Raw genomic sequence first — 25,639 nt, forward strand, 5'->3', positions numbered from 1 at the left:
GAGACAAGGAGCGAGAAAACTTAGCAAGGCTGTAGGAGCAAATCCCCTCGATAAAAGGCAGAACAGTATTAGATGGATTTTCAATTAAACTCTTAAAAAGTACAGTTGACTTTCATTAGTCAAGAAATAATTGTAATGTTTGCTAATTGTCTGTGTGTCGACTATAAGACAATAGCTAAGACGCTTCTACAAAATTGACTCGTCACACAAGAGAGGAAAATGGCAGATTTTTTTTGTTTTGATGATCAAATGGTGTTTATCTACACCACATACAGAATACACAGTGTTGTAAAAGAGTATTAAAGACGTTTCTCATAATAATGTAAATAGGAGCAACATTTTGTTAATGTTAAAAATGTTAAACCTGGTGGGGAACGACCCAGAAATAACACATAGCCTACTGTATGTCTGGTGCGATAAGGTTGGCAAAACCGATGATCAGTTCAAAGATATTACATAAACAAATATTAGGCCTATTTATTTTGACTTCTCATTTTGAAGTCAAATGTATTTTGTCACAAATTCATCTCTTACTTGAGATAGAAAATTGGATTTCCTTTAGTTTCCATCATGGGTTCGAATCCCAGGGAAAGCAAGAACTGCTAAAATGCATACCTCGAATGCAATGTAAGTCTCTGGATAAAATTTGTTTTGTCAAATGCATAAATGTTTTGAATAACCCTCTCATTTGACAGGATGATATTTAACATCACAACAATACAACATTAAGATACTGGTAAGAGAATCTCTAAGCTGTTCTGTAAACAAGAAATTATGAAATAACAAAGCACATATGAGTTAGTATACTGTGACTTTTTGCATCATTGCAATAAATCCAATAAATCCATCAAATAAATTCACAATAGAAACAGAATGTTCTGTCACTCCTGTTTTCATTTCACAAAGAGGTATTATTGTTCATGTCAGTAGCATTTCCATTATTTTAATAGAAAATACCAATTCTTCTGGAGGCATGAAGAAATGATGCGTAAACTGTCACATGCTTCTATATAGAACAACATCAGATTCTTATAGATTTGAGCAGGAATATGTGGTGTGCCTTATATAGGTTGCTTTGAAGAAATGAAAAAGTGGCAGATAGGGCTACTTCCTTTCTACTAAATCTGATCACTATTTGTACAGCAAATAGATGAAAGCACCAGAGGTCACTATTACATATTAGGTGGGTCTTAGATATTTCTAAATTGAATGGTCTTCTTCCTCTCTCTTTCAGGTTCTTTCAGACTCCCCACCGACTTTTTTCTTCTTCATGTACTCCTTTACGCTCCAGAGAGAAAGAAAGGATGAGATACAAAGGCAAAGACACTTTACTAAGACCACAGTTGAACAGGAAATAGGTGAAACAATAATGTAGATCTGCCCTTGCACATTCTGCTCACAGTTGCTGGGTAAAATAGAATATAACTGGAAACCGATGACTCGTACCTTCTACTGACCTGACCACCAACAATGTTTTTCTCAAACAAGAGATCAAAATCCTGCTCCATAAACGTAATATGCCTGTAATTGGGCACTCAGCATCAGAAACTTTCCATGTTTTCCAGTGTAAATAAGCCGCAGAGGAGCCGCTTATCTCATTGAATACACACCAACACGGTCCGATATTTAGAGAGTATAAGAATTGTTTGTAGTATGCTTTTAAAGTACTTGGTGTTATTTGACTGTCAATAAGGGTCATTTTTGAGTGCCTTGAGTGCAATGTAAACAGTGTTGCTCACAGTGTAAAGTATGTTAAGCGAATGTTAGACCACGATCAATGATAAAGTATTATTGAAAACAAAGAATATGAAAGAAAAAAGCAATCGCCTGTTAATCACTTGATGAACAACATGTCTGCAGCTGAGAAGTTAAGAGATGGATGGATAAAGTGAAAATAAAGTCCCCGTAATCATTTTATCCTTTAAAACGTATCTTTGATCACCAAAATTACATTTAAATGTTTTTTCCATGAAAAAAAAATCCACTCGTTGACGATCACGTCACACGTTGACGTGATTGGTTACAAGGTAGTTTGTGACGTCAGAAATTTTTGAGACTGTCTTTGGTTCACTGCAATTTTAAGGAGAAATTACTCAGAAATGGTGTTGACTTGTGAATTTGTACATAGTTTGTCTCTAAGCATATTAAAAACACCACATAGACACCTCAGGAAGACTTTAAGCGAATGTTAGACCACGTTTAATGATAATGTATTATTGAAAACAAAAGATATATGAAAAAAGCAATTGCCTGTTAATCACTTGACGAAAAACATGTCTGCGGCTGAGAAGTTATGGATGGATGGATGACGAACAACATGTCTGCAGCTGAGAAGTTAAGAGATGGATGAATGGATGGATGGATGGATGGGTGGATGGATGGATGGATGACGAACAACATGTCTGCAGCTAAGAAGTTAAGAGATGGATGAATGGTGGATGGATGGATGGATGGATGGATGGATGGATGGATGGATGGATGGATGGATGGATGGATGGATGGATGGATGGATGACGAACAACATGTCTGCAGCTAAGAAGTTAAGAGATTGATGGATGGATGGATGGATGGATGGATGGATGGATGGATGACGAACAACATGTCTGCAGCTAAGAAGTTAAGAGATGGATGAATGGATGGATGGATGGATGGATGATGAACAACATGTCTGCAGCTGAGAAGTTATGGATGGATGGATGGATAGAAATCATTCTAATATGCTGATTTGGTGCTCAAGAAACATTTCTTATTATCAATGTTGTAGTTGTGCTGCTTCATGTATTTGTGGAAATGGTGGTACTTTTTTTCAGGATTCTTCCAGGAAGCTCAATGAACAACATTTATTTGCATTTATGAAATTTATTTATGCAATTTATTAAGCAAAAATTGTTTTCAACATTGAGAATATTAATAATGAAGGATTCTTGAGCATCACTGATTTCTGAAGGATCACGTGACTCTGAAGACTGGAGTAATGATGCTGAAAATCCAGTTGTCATCGCAAGAATAAATTACATTTGTAAATGCATTAAATATATATGGTGTGTACAGTAGATACATCAGCAAGTTTCTACATGTATTAAACTAAAAACCTGGTTTCTCTTAGTGGCCGACCCAAGCCACTGTCTTCATGTGTCCTGCTGCGTGGGAATATGCTCAAACAGCACAGAGTGTAAGAGGATGTCAAGTGTTACAGTTCTCTTCCAACTGGAGGAATTAAAGAGCGCCACAAAAAGGACTGGAGCTGAAAGGTTTGTCTCCAAAACCCTTCCTAAAATGATTAACCCTTCCAGAAGACATTACAGGGTTCAGCATCGAGCACTTGTGCTTTGTCATTGATGGCAATTGTTCTTTTTCTCAGTTGTTGCGTTCATCAGTCTCCTCATTATATGGAAAAAAAGAAGAAAAAATGTATGAATAGACGAGGGAGATTTTCCCACACTTTCTCGGGACAGAAAAGAGCTCCATTGTGAGCAGCTTCCCATCCCTATTGCCCTTACACTATTGTTTGACAGTCAGTATTGCTATAAACGGGCAGCCTGCCTTTCAAAACGCTCCCTGGAAGAAAAACTTTGAGTGCTGAGCACAATCTGACCATATCCCCTAAAGAGGGAAACGTCTGACGTTGAATATGAGGGATACTGAACCAATGTCAAAACCCTTCAGTTTGTCTTAAAGGTCACATTTTTGGCCACAATATACAAGCTCAGCCGAGTTGACGCTACTTTGATTGACAGGGGATGTGATTAACAAGAAGAGTAATGTCCTCATGACTCAAAACAAACCAGACCTCGGCTACACTGACCAATATAGAAAAGGTATATTATGCATAATATTAACTGGCTACCGTTAACTGCATTATCATTAGTAATTGTTCACTTAAAATATATGGGGATTACAGTATATGTAATATAATATTTGACACGGCAAAAAAGGCTATAAAAAGTATCATTACACTTTATTTTAAGGTGTTTTGTTACTGTTCAATAACTCAAATAAATGTCTGTTTGGGGTCCATAATATAAAAAAAAGGGTTAGTTCACCCCCAAATTTTAATTATCCCATAATTTACTCACCCTCAAGCCATCCTGTAGTTGTATGTGACTTTCTTCTTTCAGCCAAACAGAGTTCACTCTTTCACCAGAACTAGACTCGCGTACGGCCGTTACCGGAAGCCAGTGATTATACTTAAAGTTATAAACAAAGTGGATATTTTTCCTACAAAAATGCATCGCTTTGCTACAGAAGGCCTTTATTAACACCCTGGATCTGTATGGATTACTTTTATGATGGATGCATGCACTTTTTGGGGTTTCAAAATCTCAGTTACTATTCACCCCCATTATAAAGCTTGGAAGAACCAGGATATTTTTCATTATAACTCCGATTGTGTTGGCTGAAAGAAGAAATAAGAAATAGCATACACCTAGGATGGCTTGAAGGCGACAAAAGTGACACTGACTTTGCTGTCACAGGAATAAATTACAGAACATTTTTTACATTGTAATAATATTTTACAGTATTCACAATTTTACTAGCCTGGAAATCCAGACCTAAATCTAAAAGATTAATGCGACTTAATGCAAATTCAACTTGAACTCTGGATTACCAGGGTAATTTTACTGCATTTGATCATACATTTACACAAACTGAGTAATCTTATCGGCATCTACTTACTAAAGTTGCTTGTAATTTGGCATAATTTAATAAGTACAATATTAAGTACTTAACGTGTAACAAGGACACAATAAAATAAATTGTTACCAAATTATCATATCATATTCATAGCTTACAATAGCCTATATTATAGTGTTTGATACAGAAGGGTATACATGATAAAAATGTAGGCTACTACAGACATTTACGTGGCACTTACAAATATGCACACAAAAAAATACAATGTAACTAAATATACAAAGGAACTATCATAGTAGACCTACATGTTCCAAAAATAATATGGATAATAATATGGACGAATTGTCAAATATGGCATAGTAAAAACACAACAGAATGAAACCGAAGAACGCACATAATAAATGTAAAACAAAATAAGAATTTTCAAACAATTTAAATGAAAGTAAAATCACCCTAGTTCTGTTTTGCTATCGACATTTTTGAACCACGATCAGAGGCGTATATTCCTAGCGGCGTATTAAACGTTCTAATTTCCATAAGCAGATGCTCTTGGCCTGGTCCCTAATATACAAACACAACTCATCTCTGCACGGATATTACTTATGGAACACTAAGGATATTCTCTACAAGAATAAATCACTTTTCTTTGACTGGTTCAAAAACAACCTTTTTTTAGTTGGACAGCTTTTTAGCTCACATGACAGAATTTATAATTATTCAAATTTTGTAGATATATATATAATTTCTATAACTGCTAATGAATGTGCTATTGTTTTCAATGCCATTCCCTCTGCAGTGTCTTTTCTGTTGCAAGGTTATAAACTTCCATGGCCATGTACTTACTCTTTAAACATAATTGACACAAGAGCAACAAAACAAAACAAAAAAAATACAATAAAATCAGAGCTCTCTTCCAGAGAGAGTTAATAACAATGCCTTATGTAATACCAATAATATTGAAGAGAATGTACCCTGTGAGAAAATATGGTCTTTGTCTCATACGTATCTGCTTACCAATAAAGTAAAAGAAATAACATTGAAATTAATTCACAAGTGTTACCCGACCAAAGCCTTTCTTAGGAAATATACATCAGACATCAGACTCTTCTTAGGAAGATGTCATTCACTTGTTTTGCCAATGTACCAGATTAGTAAATCTTTTTTTCTTTCTTTTTTAAGTGACTTTTCATTCAGTTTTAAAGTAGTTTTCTTTGGATTGTTTGACTATACTCGAAGAGAAAACAGGGAAATACTAAATAATTCATTTGTGTTTCATACTAACTAAATTTCATATACATAAACAAAAAATTACTGGCTCTAAACCTCTCTTTTCTCTACTCAAAGATGATCTAGACAAGTATATGGAAACTGTCCAAAGCTCTGTTAATCCTAAAGCAGTGAAAGCAGTTAAAAGATTAAAACTGAATATCCTCTTTAGGAGTACATTTATTATTTATTTATCTTTTTGCAAACACATCTGTATCTGTGTATCATCTTTTTTTTGTCTTCTTTGTTTCGTTCTTTCTATCTATATTTTGTACTGTAAAAAAAAAAGAAAGAAAATTATGTTCCTAGCGGAAGTGAGGTCATGTTATTCAGGAGCGGGTTAGTCCAATCAGCGCTGCCGTCAGGAGCGGAAGTGTGATGGCGGCGGACGGAGAGAGACGCGATGCGCGTGCAGAAAGTAAACAGGAGCAGCGCAGCAGCCAGATTTCACATCATGGTGGACACCGGGATGTATTCAAAGACTGCATTGGCTCTATTATCGAGTCACTCGCTGAGCTTGGCGCAAAGGTTTGTGCAAATATGATGCAAGCGCTTTAAAACAGCGTTGGGAAAACTGCCATTGTATCACAATGAATGTGCGAGCACATAACAGTTATTTTAATATAGCCTACCTTTAGTTTTTTTCCGAAGTAACCAGATCACCCATGTCGTAATATTGTATGGTTTCTCTGCAGTAAAGCAATAAAAATGAATGCATATGTTAATTCTAAATATTCCTGCTGAAACGCCACAAACATGATATTGTTCGGTTGACGGTCTCAGTTGGTCTAGCTGATCGTTGCTGGTTTTAATACCTCTAAAACCAATAAACAGACCAGCCTGACCAGACAGGGAGACTACCTAGGCTGGTTTAGTATTTTTTTTCAGCAGGGATACCCTTTAAAAGCAAATTAACAAGTTAAAATCAACAAGAACAAATAACTTTCTCTTGTTTTCCAGTTAAAAGTGGGTGAGAAAGTGTTGAGCATAAGTGCCAATGTCAACAATGTCTCTGAGCTTCAGCCATCTCATGTGTACACCTGTTTACAACAGCACATCTCCAAATTACAGGTAAATAGAATGCACATATAGTGCTTTATCATGTGCATTAAAATTTAATTACATAAATAGATGGACTTTTTTTTCTTTCTTTTTTTAAATGGAAACAAGGCTGTGGGGGATAGACAATGCTTGGGTTACACTTTATGTTTGGTGACTTAAATAAGTACTGAGTGATATTCATTTACTACATGTAGAAAACTGTCTGTGTTACCACTTCACTTGTCGTTAACGTTCTGATTCTTCCAGTCAGTCTCTGAAAATCTGAAGCAAATGGTGGAGTCTGAAAGTCACTCCAATCCAGGCAACAATGACAGGAAAGAAAGAGCAGATACATCTGAGCAGATGTTGGTTGACTTGGAGCATGTTGCTCCTACATCTGACCACTGCATTGTCCTTGAGGATCGTAACAAGACTCAAGTCGATGATAATGTGCAGATCAAGGCTGCTAAATCTGAGGTAAAACCTCAAACATAACAATACACAAAATATTGTGTATATAATGTTTATTTTTATTTTTTTACATTGTAACTTTATATTCTCACAAAGAAGAGTGAGCATAGTAATAAATACAACTGCCTGCAATAAAAGCATTATTTTGTATAATACTTTGTCCATTTAGTTGAACAGTTTAGCTGTTATTGGTTTTATTTGTATTTACCAATGATTATCGTTGGACCAAACATTCAAATTTTGGATGTATTCAAGCAATCTCTTCCCGAGCTCAATTAAAGTTGATTGTTTGACAGTCACTATTTATTATTTGCATGTAATCTGCCCCAGTTGGCCAGTCATGAATGAATGGAAGGCTCTTTCGCCGCCTGCTTTCCTTCAGAGAGAAACAAATAGCCACCCACTTTGAGAGTCCTATGAGAGGTCCTGGTCCTTGCAACGTTATGAAGTGGATGTTCATTACATGCTGAAATTGCATGTGGGCGAAGGACAAGGAGGCCCTCATTTTTATTGCTTATTTATTTACAGTCACTGTAATAAAAGGCCCAAGCAAATCACAACTATCCGAAATGGTTGTGTGTGAGAAATATTTTGATGTTTGGAATAATTGTGTCCACTGCGGTCATTTGTTAGTCATGCAGCCCATATGGCCTAGTGTTCCTCATTAAAACTAAACAGCATAAAGAAGACAGTGGATTGATTTTTTTTTTTTCTTCTTCAATAGCTCATCAGTCTGACCCTCATTTCTCTCTCTCTCTCTCACTCATTTTCTCAGATTGAACGCAGGATATCTGCATTTATAGAGCGCAAACAGCTGGAGATCAATGAAAACAATGTGCGAGAGTTTTGCAACGTGATCGACTGCAATCAGGGTGAGAATGGGGGGTGGTCAGAGGAATACTGCACAGCAATTGCCAATGTTTGTAAGAGTGCTGATTTCCACGGGCGTGAGGTCAGAATACACACATCATCTAAGACTCAAGCCTCCAAATACAACCAGATCTTAAAAGCTCTTTATTTTTTACCAAATCAGGTCATTTGCTTTGGTCATCTATGGGGTGTTTACTATTGGAAATGTGTAATTAATCATTAAACTAGTGAAGCAGACACTTTTTTTTTTAAATGTATACACAGTATATATATATATATACAATATATAAAAAATATACTTTTTTGCAGAAACTCTACAAACTAACATTATTTTCCCATGTGATATATAGAAGACAGCTGTGCAAGAACTGATGCAGTCTTCACACCATATCCTGGTTTTAAGAGTCACGTCAAAGGTTAGACGCTTGTTCATTCTCATTATATGGAAACTCAAGTCTACTGTTCAAATTTTTGGAGTCAGTAAGATTTTTTTATTTGAAAGAAATTAAAACTTTTATTTGTGCATTAAATTAATCATAGTTACATTTATAATGTTACAAAAGAGTAAAATAAATGCTGTTTTTAAAATAAAAGACTTTCTATTCATCAAAGAATCCTGAAAAATGTATCACCGTTTCCACAAAATATTAAGCAGCACAATTTTCAATGTGAAAATAATAATACATGTTTCCTGAGGAGCAAATCGGCATATTAGAATGATTTCTGAAGGATCATGTGACACTGAAGACTGAAGGCTTTGCCATCACGAGAATAAATGATATTTGAAAGTATATTAAAATAAAAAAGGTTTTCAAATTGTAATAATATTTCACATTATTGCTGTTTACTGTATTTTGGACCAAATATATGTAGTGAGCGTGCGAGAATTTCACAAACATAAAAAAAAAAAATCAATCCCAAACTTTTTAACTGTAGTGTACTTTTTTTTACATGTACATACATATACATGTTCAAAACAAATTTTGTTGTAGGAAATAATGGTAGTAAATACAGTATATAAATAGTCTTTTTTTAGAATTAAAATATGAAATGATTATACACTCTGTGTTTATTGTTTCATGTACTTGCACTCACATTCTACACTAATAATATCTGGATGATCTGTCGAATTGTGGAGCATTAATTTGTGTTTGTTTGCTATTGCAGTGACACGTGTTATAAATACATACGGACCTCAAACCAGAGGGGCACATTCTGAGTTAGGAGACCAGCAGCAGGGGTCCATCAGCCGAGACTGTGGAAACCCTGTCATTGAGGAGAGGCTCCGTAACATGGAATCACACCTGAAACTTCCACCTGGTAAGTGGGATCAATAGAAGAGCTATAGGAAGTTCACTGTCTTAAAGGGGCTATATGTAAGAAGTTTCATATCGCTTTTTTATTGCCAATGTGTCAACAGCTTGAAACGAGAACTTCCCAGACTACCTAGGTTGTCTGAAAGCCTGTATGCTGATTTATTTTGTGAAGGACTTTTTGCCAGGTGTGCCGAATGTTACTTTACGCGCCTCTCTTCCATTCTATGAAACGGGTGGTTATGTTCAGGATAATGCTGAAAGAGATATTCTGTACTGTCATGCAAAGAAAAGGGATTAATTCAAACCAAAGTCTCACATAGCCAGATCTGTACAGTCTACAGTCTCAAATATACTTTATAATCAAACAATCACAACAGTGTAATTATAATTACCTCATCTGTTGACATGATGATGCCACTGAATTGCCAGCAGGGAACATATCAACAGATTGTTTCTTGACTGCTGTTTCCTCACCGCTGTCATTTTTGTTGTGTTTTTGTTACTGAGAGGAAAGCGCACAGCACATATTTACATTTTCATCTAACCGTCACGCTCAGCAGCGTGGACGCGTCTGGATGTTGTTAACAATAGGACAATGTTATCAAAAGGTATTTTCAACGTATTTTTACTTATAAGCAAAGAATGAAAAAGAACTTTGCTGTGAGTAGATATCAAGGCCTTGTGTGCACAAGTGCGATCATGAGCAATAAGTTGCTGGATGCAGTTCACTTAACAGCCACCGGTCTCACTAATAACACAGGTTTCTGAATTCTACATATAGCCCCTTTAATGTATTAGACATTGTATTTAATTAGACAATTTTTCGTAGTCCTAAGTGTGTGCTGACAGATAAATGCTAGTTTGTCATGTAACTCTACTGTATCTGTCTCTTAGTAGGTCCAGTTCCTCAAAGCGTTTATCAGCGGCTAAAGAAACTTGAAGATCGAATTCTGGAGCTCGAGGGTCTTTCGCCAGAGTACTTCCATTCCACAGTAAGTGGTGGTAAAAGAGAGAGAGAGAATGTGTGTGTGTGTGTGTGTCCTTGTTTGTTGGAGTGGATGATCAGATATTGAATTAGTTTGTTCATCTTAGTGGTTTCTTTCTACAACTTCCATGCTCTTTGAACATCCACAGTAGCTTATGACACAGAGAACTAGGTATTAGGTGATTTTGATAGGGTATTATCAAATTGATAGGGTATTATTTGATAGGGTATTTTGTATTCTAAAAGATTACTAGATAAAAATGTCTAACAAGAACATAAGCATGTAAATATGCCACTGGAGGTCCTGCATAAAATGACAATTTGTACATTTTTATACTTAAAAATGCATCTAAAGATTACAACTTTCAAATTTATAATGATGTTTTGAGATATTAGTAAAAAATTAACTGAATTCAATAAAATCTAATTCAATTGCTTTAAAAAATAAACGTTTACTTTTTGAATTCGTAAGTAACAATACATGTCGACACCATTATGGCTAAAAGTTTGCTAAGAAGTATTTCCTATGGCATTTGACTGGTAAGCGCATCCATAGAAGACTGGTGGGAGTGAGTGGCCTTGGACAGCAACATGCCCAGTGCATTATGGGTATTGAAGTTTTCCTACCTATTTGGCAAAACGGAAGACAACAGGCAATAAAAAAAATTGCCTTTCTACTGTACAGGCAACCAAGTTTTATTGAAAGCCCATTTTGCCAGCGGTGAAATATCACTTTAAGTGTTGGACTCGACTGGCATTAAGAAAATTGTCTGTGAAGTTTTCCTTTAAGGACAGCATAAAAAATCTAAACATGAATATCTATGTGTTGGTGTATTCCTAAAATAAAATAAAAAAAACTAAAAGAAAAACTTGGAAAATGAACAAAAATATTGATGCATCTTGATCTCAGAGGCATGTACAAATTTTGTCCAATAAAATGCTGTTTAGAAGGAGAATGTCCCATCATCCTAATAGCATCTGCCAGTGAACTTTATTTTTAACATGATGATCATTACCCTGATCATTTCATTAATGTGGCAAATTTGAGTGAAGATAGTTTTATGATTCTGTCACAATGCAAAACATGCTTTGCAAAGAGGCTGAAACTTGTGAAGAAAAGCACTGTTTGCTCATGTTACATACAAAGGGACATTTCTTAAAGTCACGGGGTCAGAGAAAGGGTGGGAAATAAACTAGAAATGGTGGTGCATTATACACTACTATTCAAAAGTTTAGGGTCAGTAAGATATTATTTATTTACTTTTTTATACTTTTATTCAGTAAGGACAGATTAAAATGATCAAAAGTGACAGTAAAACCTTATTTTTTATTTATTTTTTAAAATAAATGCTGTTCTTTTGCTGAAAATTAAGCTTTGCCATCACAGGAATACGTTACATTTTAAATTATAATAAAATAGAAAAGTTATTTATATTTGTTATAAAATGTAAAAATAAAATAAAAAAATACTTATTTATAAAACTACAAAGTCTTACTGACTCCAAACTTTTGAAGTAGTGCAAGTGTAGGTCAGGGGGGGAAGAATGGAGAAAAAAAGATATGACCTCTTATGACCCTTTTTTGGTGCAATTAGACCACGTTTGTGTCACTGGTTCCTCTGTTTGTTTTTACACTGACTATCTATGTTACGCTGAAGACTTCTCACTTATGTGTTTCCTCCTGCGCTCACGACAGTCGGCCAGAGAGTTCTTCAAAACCATTAAAAGCTGATATGAGTGATTTTTTTATATTATTTTTTTTCCTCACTTCAGAATTTGTTATCCCTGTCAGATTGTAGCCCATCAAAGTTAGCTGAGTAAGTGCTCTTGAACCATTTCTACGCCTCCTCACACCAGCTTCACTTAGTTCAGTGCTGGGCTGAAAGCTAGCTGATTTCCATGTCCTTTACAATGCGTGTGTATGTGTGTGTCTGTGCGCGCATATTGCCTGTAAAGTGGGACTTTGAGTGCCGTCAAATATGCTGATCTTCTTAGTTTGTAGCGCAGCTTTCAGCAAGTCGAATGAATTAATTGAACTCTGCTGACCAGGGTGAGCGGATATCATGTATCTGCCAAGTGGGTCCATATGCACACTGAAAAGTGATTAAAATGAAGATAAATTATGGGTAATAGATAAAAAGAAATGGACAGAATAAATGAAAGGGCCATTGGGTGACAGAAAGAATCCCGATGGCTCCCACTTAATACTATTAATCAGTGTAAGTCTATAGCAGCTCGGGTCTGTTGGCGGTGATTGAGTGATGCTGAAGGACATCTGTTTCATACTCTAATCATGTGCCGTTTCTGTCCACTCATGGGTGTCCTTGGTTCAATTTATTGTTTTGGTTGCCATTAAATCCCTCATTAACCCCCCCCACACACACACACACTATTTTCATTATTTATTTATTTCTATGGAAAACCAGAACATGTAAGAGTCTGATATTGAGATAAATGCTTTGCCGTTTTGTTGAATGACGACTGATGTGCATTGTTCATATAAATCAGCATTCATTTCATGCTTTTATTTCCCTTTTTCCCACAGAATTACTCGCACAAACGCCCTAAAGCCTCAATGTCGCAGGTAAGTTCCATTACTGATGCATTTGCGTATTCATTGAGGGGAAGATATACGAAGGTCCTGTTGTTCAGCGAGAACATTTTAGCTGATGAAAACGTTCTTGTTTTCACAGAACTACAGTCTCGCTGAGCTGGATGGGAAGATAAGTGCTGTCAAAGCTGCCTTGATGAAGAAAACCAGCGAGTTCCAACCCACAGACGCAGGAGACTTTCCATACTGACACGTGGACTTTTGCTTTAAATGTTTTCTACCTTCTCTTAATGAGTTAGATCTTTACTTTTGGTCATGTATAGATCTGTGATGGTCACAGATTTCAAAGAAGATTTAGGATTTATGTGTCACTGAATATTTTATATCTGTAAAAATGTACATGTTTTGCTTTGTCATACATATGTGTCGTGTGTTTACTTTTTTGGACACCATTTATGTGAATAAATGTACTAACTATTAAATCTAATTCCTGCAGTTTTATTTGTGCATATGTTCCTTACCCCCAGCTTTCACATACTGTCCAGTCATAGTAAAAATCCTCAGTAGATGTTATGTATTTGGTTGTGTACAATTCATTTTTAGGGGCTCGAAAAAATTCTAATTTCATACACAAATTTACGTTACAGTAAATGATCTGCAAGGTAGTTATAAGGACTTATAAGAGCTCACCGTGTTATATTGTATATTTTCTATATTAATGTTAATTAATATTTATATTAATGAGCTGTACAGTTACAGCTACTTGTAAGCCCAAATTATGACAAAAAATATAGATTTTTCGAGAAATGCTGAAAATTCGGGATATTTGGCTGTACAAGACATTTGAAGAACAATCCTTATACAGCTATGGCAGCGAAGGGCCCGTGAATATGTTAACGTTAAAACCGATCTATGATTATTGCGTGTGATTGAGGGTAGAGGTGACTGCTCAGAGAATATGTGAATGTGATTGCAAACGGCAGGCAGTGTGAGCAGACAGCAGTGGCTGCTGTGACTCACAGATTTCATCTCTAGCCTCTCTCAGTGCAGTTTTTATAAAAGTTAAAATATTTTTTTTAAAGTTGACTGAATTATCTTTGATTTTAGCCTAAATGATTCAAATCAAGTGGTTTATAAATTCATAGTTGTTTTTTTTTGTGTAAAACCATAAGTATTTGATCATAGAAAATGAAAAGGATAGTTCACCAAAAAATGTATTTACTCGCACTCTGTCACTCCAAATCTGTATGATTTTTATTCTGCGACAATGGTGTAAAGTATTTTAGTAAATGTAATTAGTTACTGTACTTTAAGCTACTTTGTACTTTGACTTAGTATAAAAGATATTAGCAATTTTTTTCTTTACTTGACTACATTTTTGAATTCTTTACTCCAATACATTTGTGATTAGTAATGCAATAACTCGTTATTTTGCACCCACCCAAAGTTGTCAACAAGGCTAAAATGGGAGTGCATTAGCAGGTAGTTGCCGATTCGCAGGTGTTTCATATATGAGGTGAAGACATGTAGCCGGTGATGAGGCCCAAACAGCACGTCCAGTCCAAGTAGCCTTTGACTTTTTTAAGGTTTTAATTATAGTTGGCATTATTTTATTTATTCATTATACTGAAGAGACCTTTTTGAAGGATGTTGGTTTTCTTATGGCTTTTTTTTTTTGAGCACTTCAGCTTAACTGAGACTTGAGTGTCTGTAAACGTTTAAGAGGCTTTTGTGTCGATTGCAATATTGAGGTGTTCAGTTTCATTTCGATTTTAGAAAATAAACACGTGATTGCTCTCCACAAAAATCAGCTGTTTCTTGTTTTTCACTGGCATGTCTCTTAGGTGTTGAGGACTAGTGCATCTCTAAGCCTACATTCAGTACAAGTAAAATAGGCATACTGAAGTACTGTTAAAATACTCAAGTGGTATTGAAATTAGTGACTTTTAACTTGTAATGGACTCATTTTCACTGTAAGGTATCTTTAATTTTACTTAAGTATGGTGTTATTTTTTTTTTTGTATGGATGTCAATGGTCAAACACATTCTTCATAATTTCTTTGTGTGTGTGTGTGTGTGTGTGTTCTGCAGAAGAAATGCATACATGTTTGGAATTACATGAAGTGCAATAAATTATGACAATTTTCATTTTTCAACTATCCCTTTAAGGCAATTTTGCACCACAGTACTGGACTTTTTAAAGTCGGCATGAAAATGGAAGTTGCGACAGTCTTTTCTTCCCTATTGTGACGTATATGACATGAAACAGCTTCTCGTACAAGAACAAATGACTTGATTTTGTCCATCGGGAATTTGCTATTGGTCGATCTCATGTGAGTGACAGGTTGTCATCAGAGAAGAGAAGAGATGTTGCTGCAAGAGGGAGGGGAAGTTATTTCGATTAAAGATAAAGAGGGCACAATAATTACTAAAATGAAGTACTCAGATAAAAAAAACTATAATAAATACTGCAATATTCCATTAAAAAAAGAATAGTGAATTTTGATTTCATGGGGACTTTAAAACCAAAGACTCCTTTTAGCACTGGATGAGAGTGCATAGACAGATTTTTATTCAAAGACAATTTATTTATACTCCACATCGATAAACTTATCTATGAAAACATCTAGTCCAACAGAAGAAATGTACAAATTTCACCAAAGACATGTTTGGATCTTTTATTGCACAAGCTGTACCTAGGGCTCCTGTTCCTCTTAGCTTGTACCCACATTCACAATCCCATCATGACAGGTAATTAAAACTGCCTGAGTGAAGGCTTGTCAAAACACGGGACTTGTTGGAATTCTCTGTGTGAGGGCTGCGATCTGTTGTAACTGTGAAGTGGGAGAAGCAAAAGCTGACTCCTCCAGGTGTTCTACCAGACCTCGCTAATTTTTGCTCTAGCTTTCTAGAGCCCGAAAAAGGCCCGCAATGCACCCTGGGAGGTGTGTACTTGAACAGTAACAAAGCAAACGGGGCGGGGGGGAGTTGTCTATTGTTACCCCTCAGCTTTTGTCTCAGGCTTGGACCCTTATGTAGCTTAAGAGAGCAAATTGGCCGGACAATAACAAATGGATTATAAAAGTGAATTAAGGCCTTTGTTCTGAAGTATGGCTCAGCAGTGTCCGTTTGTCTTTCTGGTCATTAAGCTGAGAACGCAGGCAGGTGAAGTATAGTCTACATCAGTGACTGTCAGTCTCTGTCCTTTGTTGGCTTTCTACAAATTGGTTCCTCATTTTGTTTTTTTTCAAACATGAGAGTTGAGTAATCTTACACTTTAATACTTTAACACTTTACACTTTACAGCATCGATGCATTTCTCCTCAATCGCCATAAATTCCAAACAAAATCTTTTTTTTCCTCCAGAAAGTAGACACACGGCATATTATACACCCAAAGAAGTCTTTAGAGCAGTCAATGGCTATATTCTCATGATTTTATAAGGGTAGAGGGGGACGTTTTGAGGCCCGCCGGAGGATTAACTCCGTTCCCCAACCCCCATCCACTCCACTTCACCCAGCCATTCTGTCTGTAGCAAAAGGTACTTCCGTCCTGATTCGTTTACTGGTTTCTCTCTGTCACCCGCTTTCTCGCTACCTTTTACTATCTCCTCTGTACGGCCTGTATGTGATTAAGACTTTTTGCAAAGCCAGTTAGGTTTTTCTCTTTTTCTTTGGTTCTCCTACATTGTGCGAGGGAGAGACATGGACTCATAACCATTCATAACTCCCAAACTCTTAATGGGCTTCAACCCTCCAAAAAGAAGGAAAGAAAGCTTTTATCCCCCTTCTCTTTCCTGTGACTAGTCAGCTTCAGTCTTTCTTCCCCCCATGGCTCTGTGTCAAAAAAGACTGTTGCTCGTTTGTGCGGGGAACAATGGCGAACAAGGCTGAATCTCTAGCACTGAACAAAGGGAAGAAAACAGGTTTTTCATTCTGTGGAACATTAGATTCTGACACATTTTAGCATGGCAGTTTTTTTCGTCCTGAGTGCAGTGGCTAGGCTCTTTAAAAAGGACCACCTGTTGGCTAGCAGGCTGCTCTTCATTACGCGAGCAACTATTCTCACAGAGAGAGGAGCTCCGCAGGGGAGTTCTGAAGTTAACCCTGCCGGTGTGAGCCCGCACGCTTCCTGCCATGCAGCAGGAAGTCACACGCTCATGCTGGTACAATGCATGTACTTCAAGAGGTGTCTGGATGTACTTTTTGATTTTCCAAGTTTTAATGGAATGTTGCTAAATCTTCAAGGCATTTCATTAAAAGATTTCTTGGTAATGGTCATTTGTTTGACCTGTGCACTGGGAAAATACTACAGGCAAGATTATTATTAGATTAGATTATAAGTGTGATTATTAGATTACCATTTTTCATTAAAAAAAAAAATCGGCAAAACTATTAAAGGGATAATTCACCCAAAAATGAAAATTCTCATTTGCTCACCCTCATGTTGTTTCAAACCTGCATGAGTTCCTTTCTTCTGTTCAACAGAAAATAAGATATTTTGAAGAATATGGCTAACCAGGCCAAAACAAATCAAATTTGCAATTCAAAAATCTTAATTTTTAATAAACTAAAGTTTTCATCCAAAGCAATTAGTGTGTTCCAAGGTATAGATTTAATCAGAAACCCATGGCCTTTGCTGTTGCTAGTGCTCTGCTCTACCAGCTACTGGAACAGAATGAAAAATAAATATTTAAACCAAAATAATAGAGGGGGATATAAAAGCTCATTTGTCCCCTTTCTAGACTGCAATTCAAACTGAAAGCAAAGGCAATATATTTGGAAGCCTTTGACCATATATGCACAGATGTTGCCCAAGTGGAGTCAAATATAACATCCTTCCAAACAGCCAAAGGGCTGTGTGGCAGTGTCTAGGCTCGCTGGGGTTAAAATGTGGCAGTTATATTGCCAGGATGGAGCAGCGGGAGCCGAATTCAGGCAATTACAATCAAGTCAGGGCGCAGTTAGAGCGTGGGCCTGGAACATGAGTAGGATGCTGATGAGACACTTAGCCACACAGCCTCAGCCATTGGCCCTCTCCGCTGACTGCCAACCCCCCCTGCTGGACGGCCTTAGATCCCTGCATCCCATACTTACACATACTCTCTCACGTTCAGCCAGGAGTGCATCCGTGTCATTGAAAAATCATAAATATGCAATGTAAGGGCTGCTCTGGTTCACTATGTGGGGGTGGGCATTTGTATATTATCCTCTCAAATGCTTGGACTGGTTGTTTTCATGTCAAACATGAAACACTTGATGACTTATGTCATGATTTACCAATTATTTACACAGTTTTCCCTATAAGAAAATGTCTTAGTCATACAGGAAACCATATAACCGGCTCTCGCGTTTTAGGAAACTCATATTGTCACCTTGCGAAAACATGCTGCCAGAAGTCTTTCCACCTGACAAGAAGCAAGCTTTTCAAAGTACATATACACCTACACTCGCGCTCTAGCACAAATACACTCTTGAACATCGACGCATTAGGTTGCACACCTGAGGCCTGTGCCTGCCCTGTGTGAGCTCTAATCTAGGGTCCATTCATCAGAGTAGGCCTGTCTGACACACATAGGCGAGAGGAGGGTGTGTGTTCCCCATCCTGATTACTCCAACCCATCCCAGCTTCACTCCGGCCTCCTGCAACGCCAGCATCTACACAAATCACTTCTGGTGGCAGAGTCACTGTGCATTGAGAGGAAGACACCTGAAAGCAATTAGGGGTTCAACCGTAGCTTGGAACAGGGGACTTTTCGAGAGCTTTTCAAACTTTCTTCCCCCCACTGGTTGAAGTTTTTGTCATGCGAAGACACAAACCTGATTCCGGAGCACTTGAGATGCTTTGGAGCCCAGCTGTTTCAAAACAAAACAGGATATTTTTAGTAATTGCACGAGGAAATGCGTAACTTCGATGCAACATTCTCCTAGATACCTGAAGCTTGTAGCCGCTAAAATGCAAAACAGCGCATTGCAAGTTTCTCCCATGGCATGGAAACCTCATCTTGCTGCATCTAAGCTGTAATCCACATAAAATATGTTTCCGCATGTCTCATGTTTCGGCAGAGCTCTGTTTTGGGCTAGATTGCTAGTTAGTCACCTCAATTTACCCGTAGCTTTCTCTCACTTGATGTTTTGGAAGCCACTTCCCATCTGTATTGTCGACTTGGGGGTTCTGTTGTCCTGAAACACCTCTCGCCCAATTCCTCTTGTAATGGCTGTTTTTTAACAGCACTTTATCTTCCCCCCTGGATCCCAGGCGCTAGGCTTGGCGACTCCATTCTTTCAAATTATTCCATCTTTGCACAGAGAGAGAAATTGGATTGTGTTGATCCCGTTTTTGCAGCGGGGAAGGTGGCCATAGCATTATCCTCGGTTTACACTGGTGACGGAGAGGCAATCACACAGAGGCCTCACTCTGACACAAACACTCCAGCCTTTGGACGAGGAAATTACACCACAATAAGCTTGGACTCTGTGTTTCGAGGTCAGAAACTGCCTCAAACACAGACACACATAGCCCTACACACACACACAAAAGCCATAGTGTGATGTGATCACCTGCTGAAAGGCATTATCCATATCACTAGATGTCTCATTTATTTTCTCATTTTGTTCAGTCAAGTGTATTTTCCGTAGAGTGTCAGTAAATTTTGTTGAGGGAAACTGATAACATTTGGATGTTTTACCTCTATCAAGCTCTTCTAGTTTAAAAGCAACCGTTTACATTATTTTAACAAAAAAGAAAAGAAAATGAAAACTTGCTAGGGTGTTGTGGGTGGTTTCTAGTGGTTTCTCATACATGAAAGAGATTGGGGAGAAAAACAAGAATGCTGATCCAGGAACATGTTCTACTTGGTGAAATCACGTTCACCATTTTAATAGCACACATTTAAGCTCAGCTTTTAAAAATGTACAATGTACACTACAGTCTCTTTGGCCTCACGGTGTCCAAACTTAACACCCGGTTATAGTTGTGATATGGACTCCATTATTCTCTTATAGTTTGAACAGATTTTAAAAGGTATATGTTTATAGTTATTGCTCTTTATGTCAATTGGCCTTAAGCTTGAACAACAGTTATGTTCATCTCGATGTTAGTGTTTTAGTAATTGAGTCCAGACAAGACCATCCATCTAAAGACCATATTTTCAGGTGATCTGGACTCGGCCTTGACGCAGACTCGAATAAGCTAGTTTTGACTATTCGTAGAAAATATGGTTCTTGGACTCGGATTTAAGACTTAAGTACTACAACACTGCGTACCACTATAGTAATTTGCTGTATGGCCATGTAAAAATATCAACTCAAACGACAGACATTTTGGAATATTTTGTAGAATGAAAGCCTTTATACATCTTTGCCTTATATTGAGCATTATATATTCAGTGCAACACATTGCATATTGAAAACAGTATAAGGAAATGCCGCTGGAGCTATTACACAAATGAAGACAAGCAGATGAACGTGTCCTACCCCATAAAAAACAATCCATTAACATTCATTGTGTCAACCACCGAGTTGAATCTGGGGATCAGGTGAAGCTCTTTGTGCAAGAGCTCTGACCCCCTATTATTTACACACAGAGAGACGACCCAGCTGTTACCACCCCAACAGCACTACCTTACACATAACAGACCTGTCATTACCACCCCGCCTTCTCTCTCCACACAGCACAGCCACCCATTTCCACAAGAGACCTTAATCTCTTCTCCAATAGGCAACTCCTGTTAAACTCCTTGACATGCCGAGCTGTGCAGGAGACACACAGGACCCATGAATAATCAATAGCACGCTATTTACGCCGAGGCCGAGACAAGCATGTACCACAACAGGTCATTTCTGTTCGCGATTGCTTGCAGATTAGAGTTGAGATTAGAATTTCAGAGGCGAACGGGGCGGAGGGGGTCTCTGCGCAAGATGGAGGGAAAACCAAGGGCTGCAGAGGAGAAGAAATTAGAATGGAGACACAAAGACACATGTGGGCTTCTAGATAGTTAATTAGCTGGCTTTCATTTTCCTTGCTAAAGAAATGCTCCTGAGCATGGGAAAAAACACATCAAGCTTTCTTTTGTACGCCGAGCGCGCACACGTCACGCACTCACATGCGAGCGCACACCTACGGATACGAGGACCGAACCCAATTTCATCTGCAAGGGGCAGAAATCAATCTCATATCTCTCTAGTTAATCCGCAATGGCTCTCCACAGATCCTGACACTAATAAGGTATTGAGCAGGTGAGGCCAAGGGATGCAGGGAAACAGGCAGCCTGGAGGAGGAGGGGGGCCAAGTCTGGCTCTATTCCAGTTCAATTATGTGACTTGTGTACAGGAGAGTGGAGTGCAGGAGACAGAAGAGAATGAGAGAGAGAGAGAGAGAGAGGAGAGGGAAGCATAGAGAAGAAGGGCCACGAGATGAGAGGCAGAGGAGGAGAGCTAGGTGAAAGACTTTAGAGAAGGGGGTTGAGAAAGGCATGTAAGGTTGGTGGAGAAGGAGAGAAAGAATGAGAGCGACCCAGAGAACAGGGGGGTTAAAATCGATCCCATCTGTGGTATGATGGTTAATTAAAGCAGCTCTCAAGTAGACTAAGGATGAGAGGTTTGGCTGGGATCCTGCAAGCAGGGCTCTGATTGCTCCGAGAATGGCTGCTTTCTCGGCTCTGAGAGCGGGAGGGCTGCCGTCGGCATCCACAGACTCGGCCATACTCTCCAACGGAAACGCGCAAATGCTTGTTTGAACAAACACAGGCGTACACAGCCGCAGATCGAAGTTCACCTAAGGATGCTGTTTGAAAGATTTCAATATGCATGAGAGGTGCATCCTCAAGAAAACCATTGATCTCTGCCATGGCCGTTGTGATTTGTTTTGTTGGATTCTTCTTTCATGGCTTGACATTTTTATGGCGATTCACTGTAAAAATAAAAAAAAGCTCCTTTGTATTTACAAAATAGGCTAAATGAAAGCAAGTAGATAATACACTACAGTTCTCAAGGATAGTAATAAAAAGACAAGGTATTTTGGTCACATGGAAGTCTACTGTATTGTTCTACTCTTGTCTTGCTGTGTGACATTACACTTTGATCATTATTTCATAATTTTAATTATATTAATTAAAAGTCTAAATTAGATATTTGTGCTTTTAAACATTAACTGGACCTTTTAAAATGCAAAAATTGTGAAAAACCTCATAGAAATGTGTCATATTTTTCTTCTAAACACACATACAGTGCTATGCATAAGTTTAGGCAACCATGCTAAAGTTGACTAAAAAGAGGAATAAAAAATCATATTTTGCAAATTTAACTTAATGCCTTATTTTAAAAAATTAGGAAAAATCCAACCTTTAAGGACACCAATTTTCTTTGTGAATGAATAATGTATCGTAAATAAATAAATGTTCTTCCTTAAAAAACAGGGTGCATAAGTTTGGGCACCACTATGTTAAATTCCCATAGAGGCAGGCAGATTTTTATTTTTAAGTATTTTTTTTTTTTTTTTTTTTAGGATACTATGCATCCTGATAAAGTTCCCTTGGCCTTTGGAATTAAAATAGCCCCACATCATCACATAGCCTTCACCATACCTAGAGATTGGCATGGAGTACTTTCCATAAGATCATCTCTCAATGCAAATCAAACTAGCTATTAGGCTAACTGAAATAAAATCATGCCAATCTCTAGGTATAGTGAAGGCTATGTGATGATGTGGGGCTATTTTAATTCCAAAGGCCAAGGGAACTTTATCAGGATGCATAGTATCCTAAAAAAATAAATAAAAAAAATACTTAAAAATAAAAATCTGCCTGCCTCTATGGGAATTTAACATAGTGGTGCCCAAACTTATGCACCCTGTTTTTTAAGGAAGAACATTTATTTATTTACGATACATTATTCATTCACAAAGAAAATTGGTGTCCTTAAAGGTTGGATTTTTCCTAATTTTTTAAAATAAGGCATTAAGTTAAATTTGCAAAATATGATTTTTTATTCCTCTTTTTAGTCAACTTTAGCATGGTTGCCTAAACTTATGCATAGCACTGTAAATGTATCTAACATATTTTGATGTTAATAACAATCAGTCACTGCACATGTTGAGTGTCAAATACAAAATATTATGTAAATATCCATGTTTAATTTTATTGAATCATTAGCACTTAGCATAAATGTACACATTTGCACATTTAAGTATTTCACTTTTTTTTCTGAAAGGAACCTTCTCTATGTGTATTTCAGAGTATGTTGTTTTGAGATGCATTTCCTTTATAAATCGAGGAGTTTTGTAAGCTGCCCTTTCACCACTGTTAATGTTATTTGAATGCACAAAAGCCTGACTGTCCATGAGGTGCCTACTAGTACAACAAAAGACATGATTAGCATTATCATGTCAAGATTAGCCAACCAATATACATCCAATCCACACCAGCACAGACAAAAGCAAGATTTAGCGGTTTAAGTTAGAGCATGTCTACTGCTTAATCTATTTATTCATTAACTTTCTACTATTGAAGTGACAGGCGAGCTGGTTAACACTGTAGCCTGTGTGCTACTACCATTTGTGCAACCAAAATTTGGACATAATTTGTGCACCCTCACCACCCATTTAACTTTCTTTCCCTAAAGAAGAAATTCAGAAAAATTTATTGGTCGATCTTTTCCAAAATGAATGGAGTTTTCAAGCATCAAAAAAAGATACAAAACCTCCATAAAGGTATTATAAAAGTGAACTGTATGACTTAAATTTTGGTCTTTTCCAAACACAAAGCTATTTTATGACTTCAGATGACCCGAATATCACAAACAAGTCATATGGACTACTATAAGGATACGTCTATTTATGGTCATTTTCAATCTTTTTGAAACTTTGAAAGCTTGATATCCTCCTTTAAAACTCCTCTCTATTCCACATTTGAGCACAAAAGCTAAAATAGGTGTCCCACTAAGTCTAAGTCCCCCAAATCAGGGAAGACTTCAAATAGAGCCTCCTGCCCAAATGAGTGAAAGTGCATTTAATTCAAAACTGCAGAGTGAATCCCAAGAAACTAGAAAAGAGGACTATTTTCTTATGAAGTGACGGCAAACCATGCAGATTAATCTGTAATCATACTCTTCATGTTGCAGAAGTGTGGAAATAGAGCACATCCCTTCACAGGTGTATGAATTATGTATATGGAGATGATTTGATGGGTGTGAAAGAGAGCGTGTCTGATTGAAATCCTGTATTTCGCGCATTACGCCGTCTCCTCGCTCCCTCCACGTGTAACGTCGGGGTCAGAGCCCTACGCTAATTTGCGAAGGGCCAACTGCTTGTGAGGGAAATGAGAAAATTATACATTCCAGCAGGAATCAGCTGTGGTTCTTCAGGATCCGTGCACTATGCCGTCTGCAGCCGGCTTTATGTGGCAGACACCTGCCAGCTTCTCAATGGCGTGAATCGACGTGCCTGAAACTCATATACAAACACGCCCACACCTAGAAGTACATCAAGAGAAATTACCACATCAAAAGCCTGAGCTGAGAAATTTGATGTATCTCAACAATAACAGTACACGCAGAAGCATGTAACAGAGGCTGTGGAATCGTATGTTTTAAATTGAGAGTACGTGGGCTTAATGTTGAATATTTTGTGAGCATTTTATATTTATTTAGGGATGTGTAAAACTACATGTTTTCAAAATTGACTAGTCAGTCGAAATAGCGAGTTGACTAATTGTTATTAAGGAAGCCTTGAGTAATTAGGCAGGTTCACCTGAAGATGACCTATATAAGGAGCTGTTTACACAACACCCCGTTTTCAACTAAAAACGTAAAACTTTTTAATGCGCTTTGGCCGTTCATTTACACGACAACTGCGTTTTTGGGTGTCTGAAAACGCAAACTTTTGAAAACGGTTTTCAAAGTGCAAGTTTTTGAAAACGGTCTCTGTGTAAACAGCAAAAACGCAAATCTCTGAAGACGATGACGTCGTGCACATGCGTATTATGTGTCTATAATGTTTTATCACCATCTAATGGCCTGGTGACAGAATACAGGGTTTTTAGTTGTTTTTGGATTCGTGATAATTTTGACAATGGTGTCGTATATGCGGAAAACTCAAAAGGAAAAACTCATCGTGTAAACGTACCCTAAGTCTTGCATTTAAAAGCAGCTGGACAGAGTGTGAATAGACCAGAATATTTTTGAATATGAATATTTTTTTAAAAGTTGTAATATTTTGAACTTGACAAGCTATAGGTTATTAAAAAAAAACTGAATGTGTATGGCTATAGCAGTGGTGCTTTTAGCTTAAGAGTGCTTTGTGTCAGTCATTCTTGTCAGGAAAGTGAGTGAGAACACACAAACACAGTTTTATCAAATCATACGTCATTAATAGCGGTTCACTTCTGCACTGCACACACTACACAAGAGCACAGAAACTTTGCAAAGTTGCCTCCACATTGTGCATTAAAATCGTTTGGGATTATCCCTCACTTAAAAAACTTTTCATAATAAGCTTTAAATAGCGTAAA

At 37.4% G+C, this 25,639-nt stretch overlaps 1 protein-coding gene across 2 annotated transcripts; it reads left to right on the forward strand.

Moving 5' to 3' along the window:
- The first annotated feature begins 6,261 nt into the window (after positions 1–6,261).
- mbip (MAP3K12 binding inhibitory protein 1) lies at positions 6,262–13,633 on the forward strand. 2 transcript variants are annotated; one of them, XM_084393415.1, is made up of 9 exons: positions 6,262–6,429; positions 6,862–6,972; positions 7,210–7,419; positions 8,189–8,285; positions 8,634–8,699; positions 9,451–9,603; positions 10,494–10,591; positions 13,129–13,167; positions 13,277–13,633. In XM_084393415.1, exons 1-9 carry the CDS (start codon positions 6,280–6,282, stop codon positions 13,382–13,384), a joined length of 1,032 nt encoding a protein of 343 aa, XP_084249541.1. In that variant the 5' UTR covers positions 6,262–6,279; the 3' UTR covers positions 13,385–13,633. The 2 variants fall into 2 exon arrangements, with proteins under 2 accessions (XP_084249541.1, XP_084249542.1); XM_084393416.1 differs by having other exon boundaries at positions 10,497–10,591; positions 13,277–13,621.
- Positions 13,634–25,639: the final 12,006 nt, after the last annotated feature.

The sequence above is a fragment of the Rutilus rutilus genome, assembly GCF_951802725.1.
Source record: "Rutilus rutilus genome assembly, chromosome: 21".
NCBI classification, from domain to species: Eukaryota; Metazoa; Chordata; class Actinopteri; order Cypriniformes; family Leuciscidae; genus Rutilus; species Rutilus rutilus.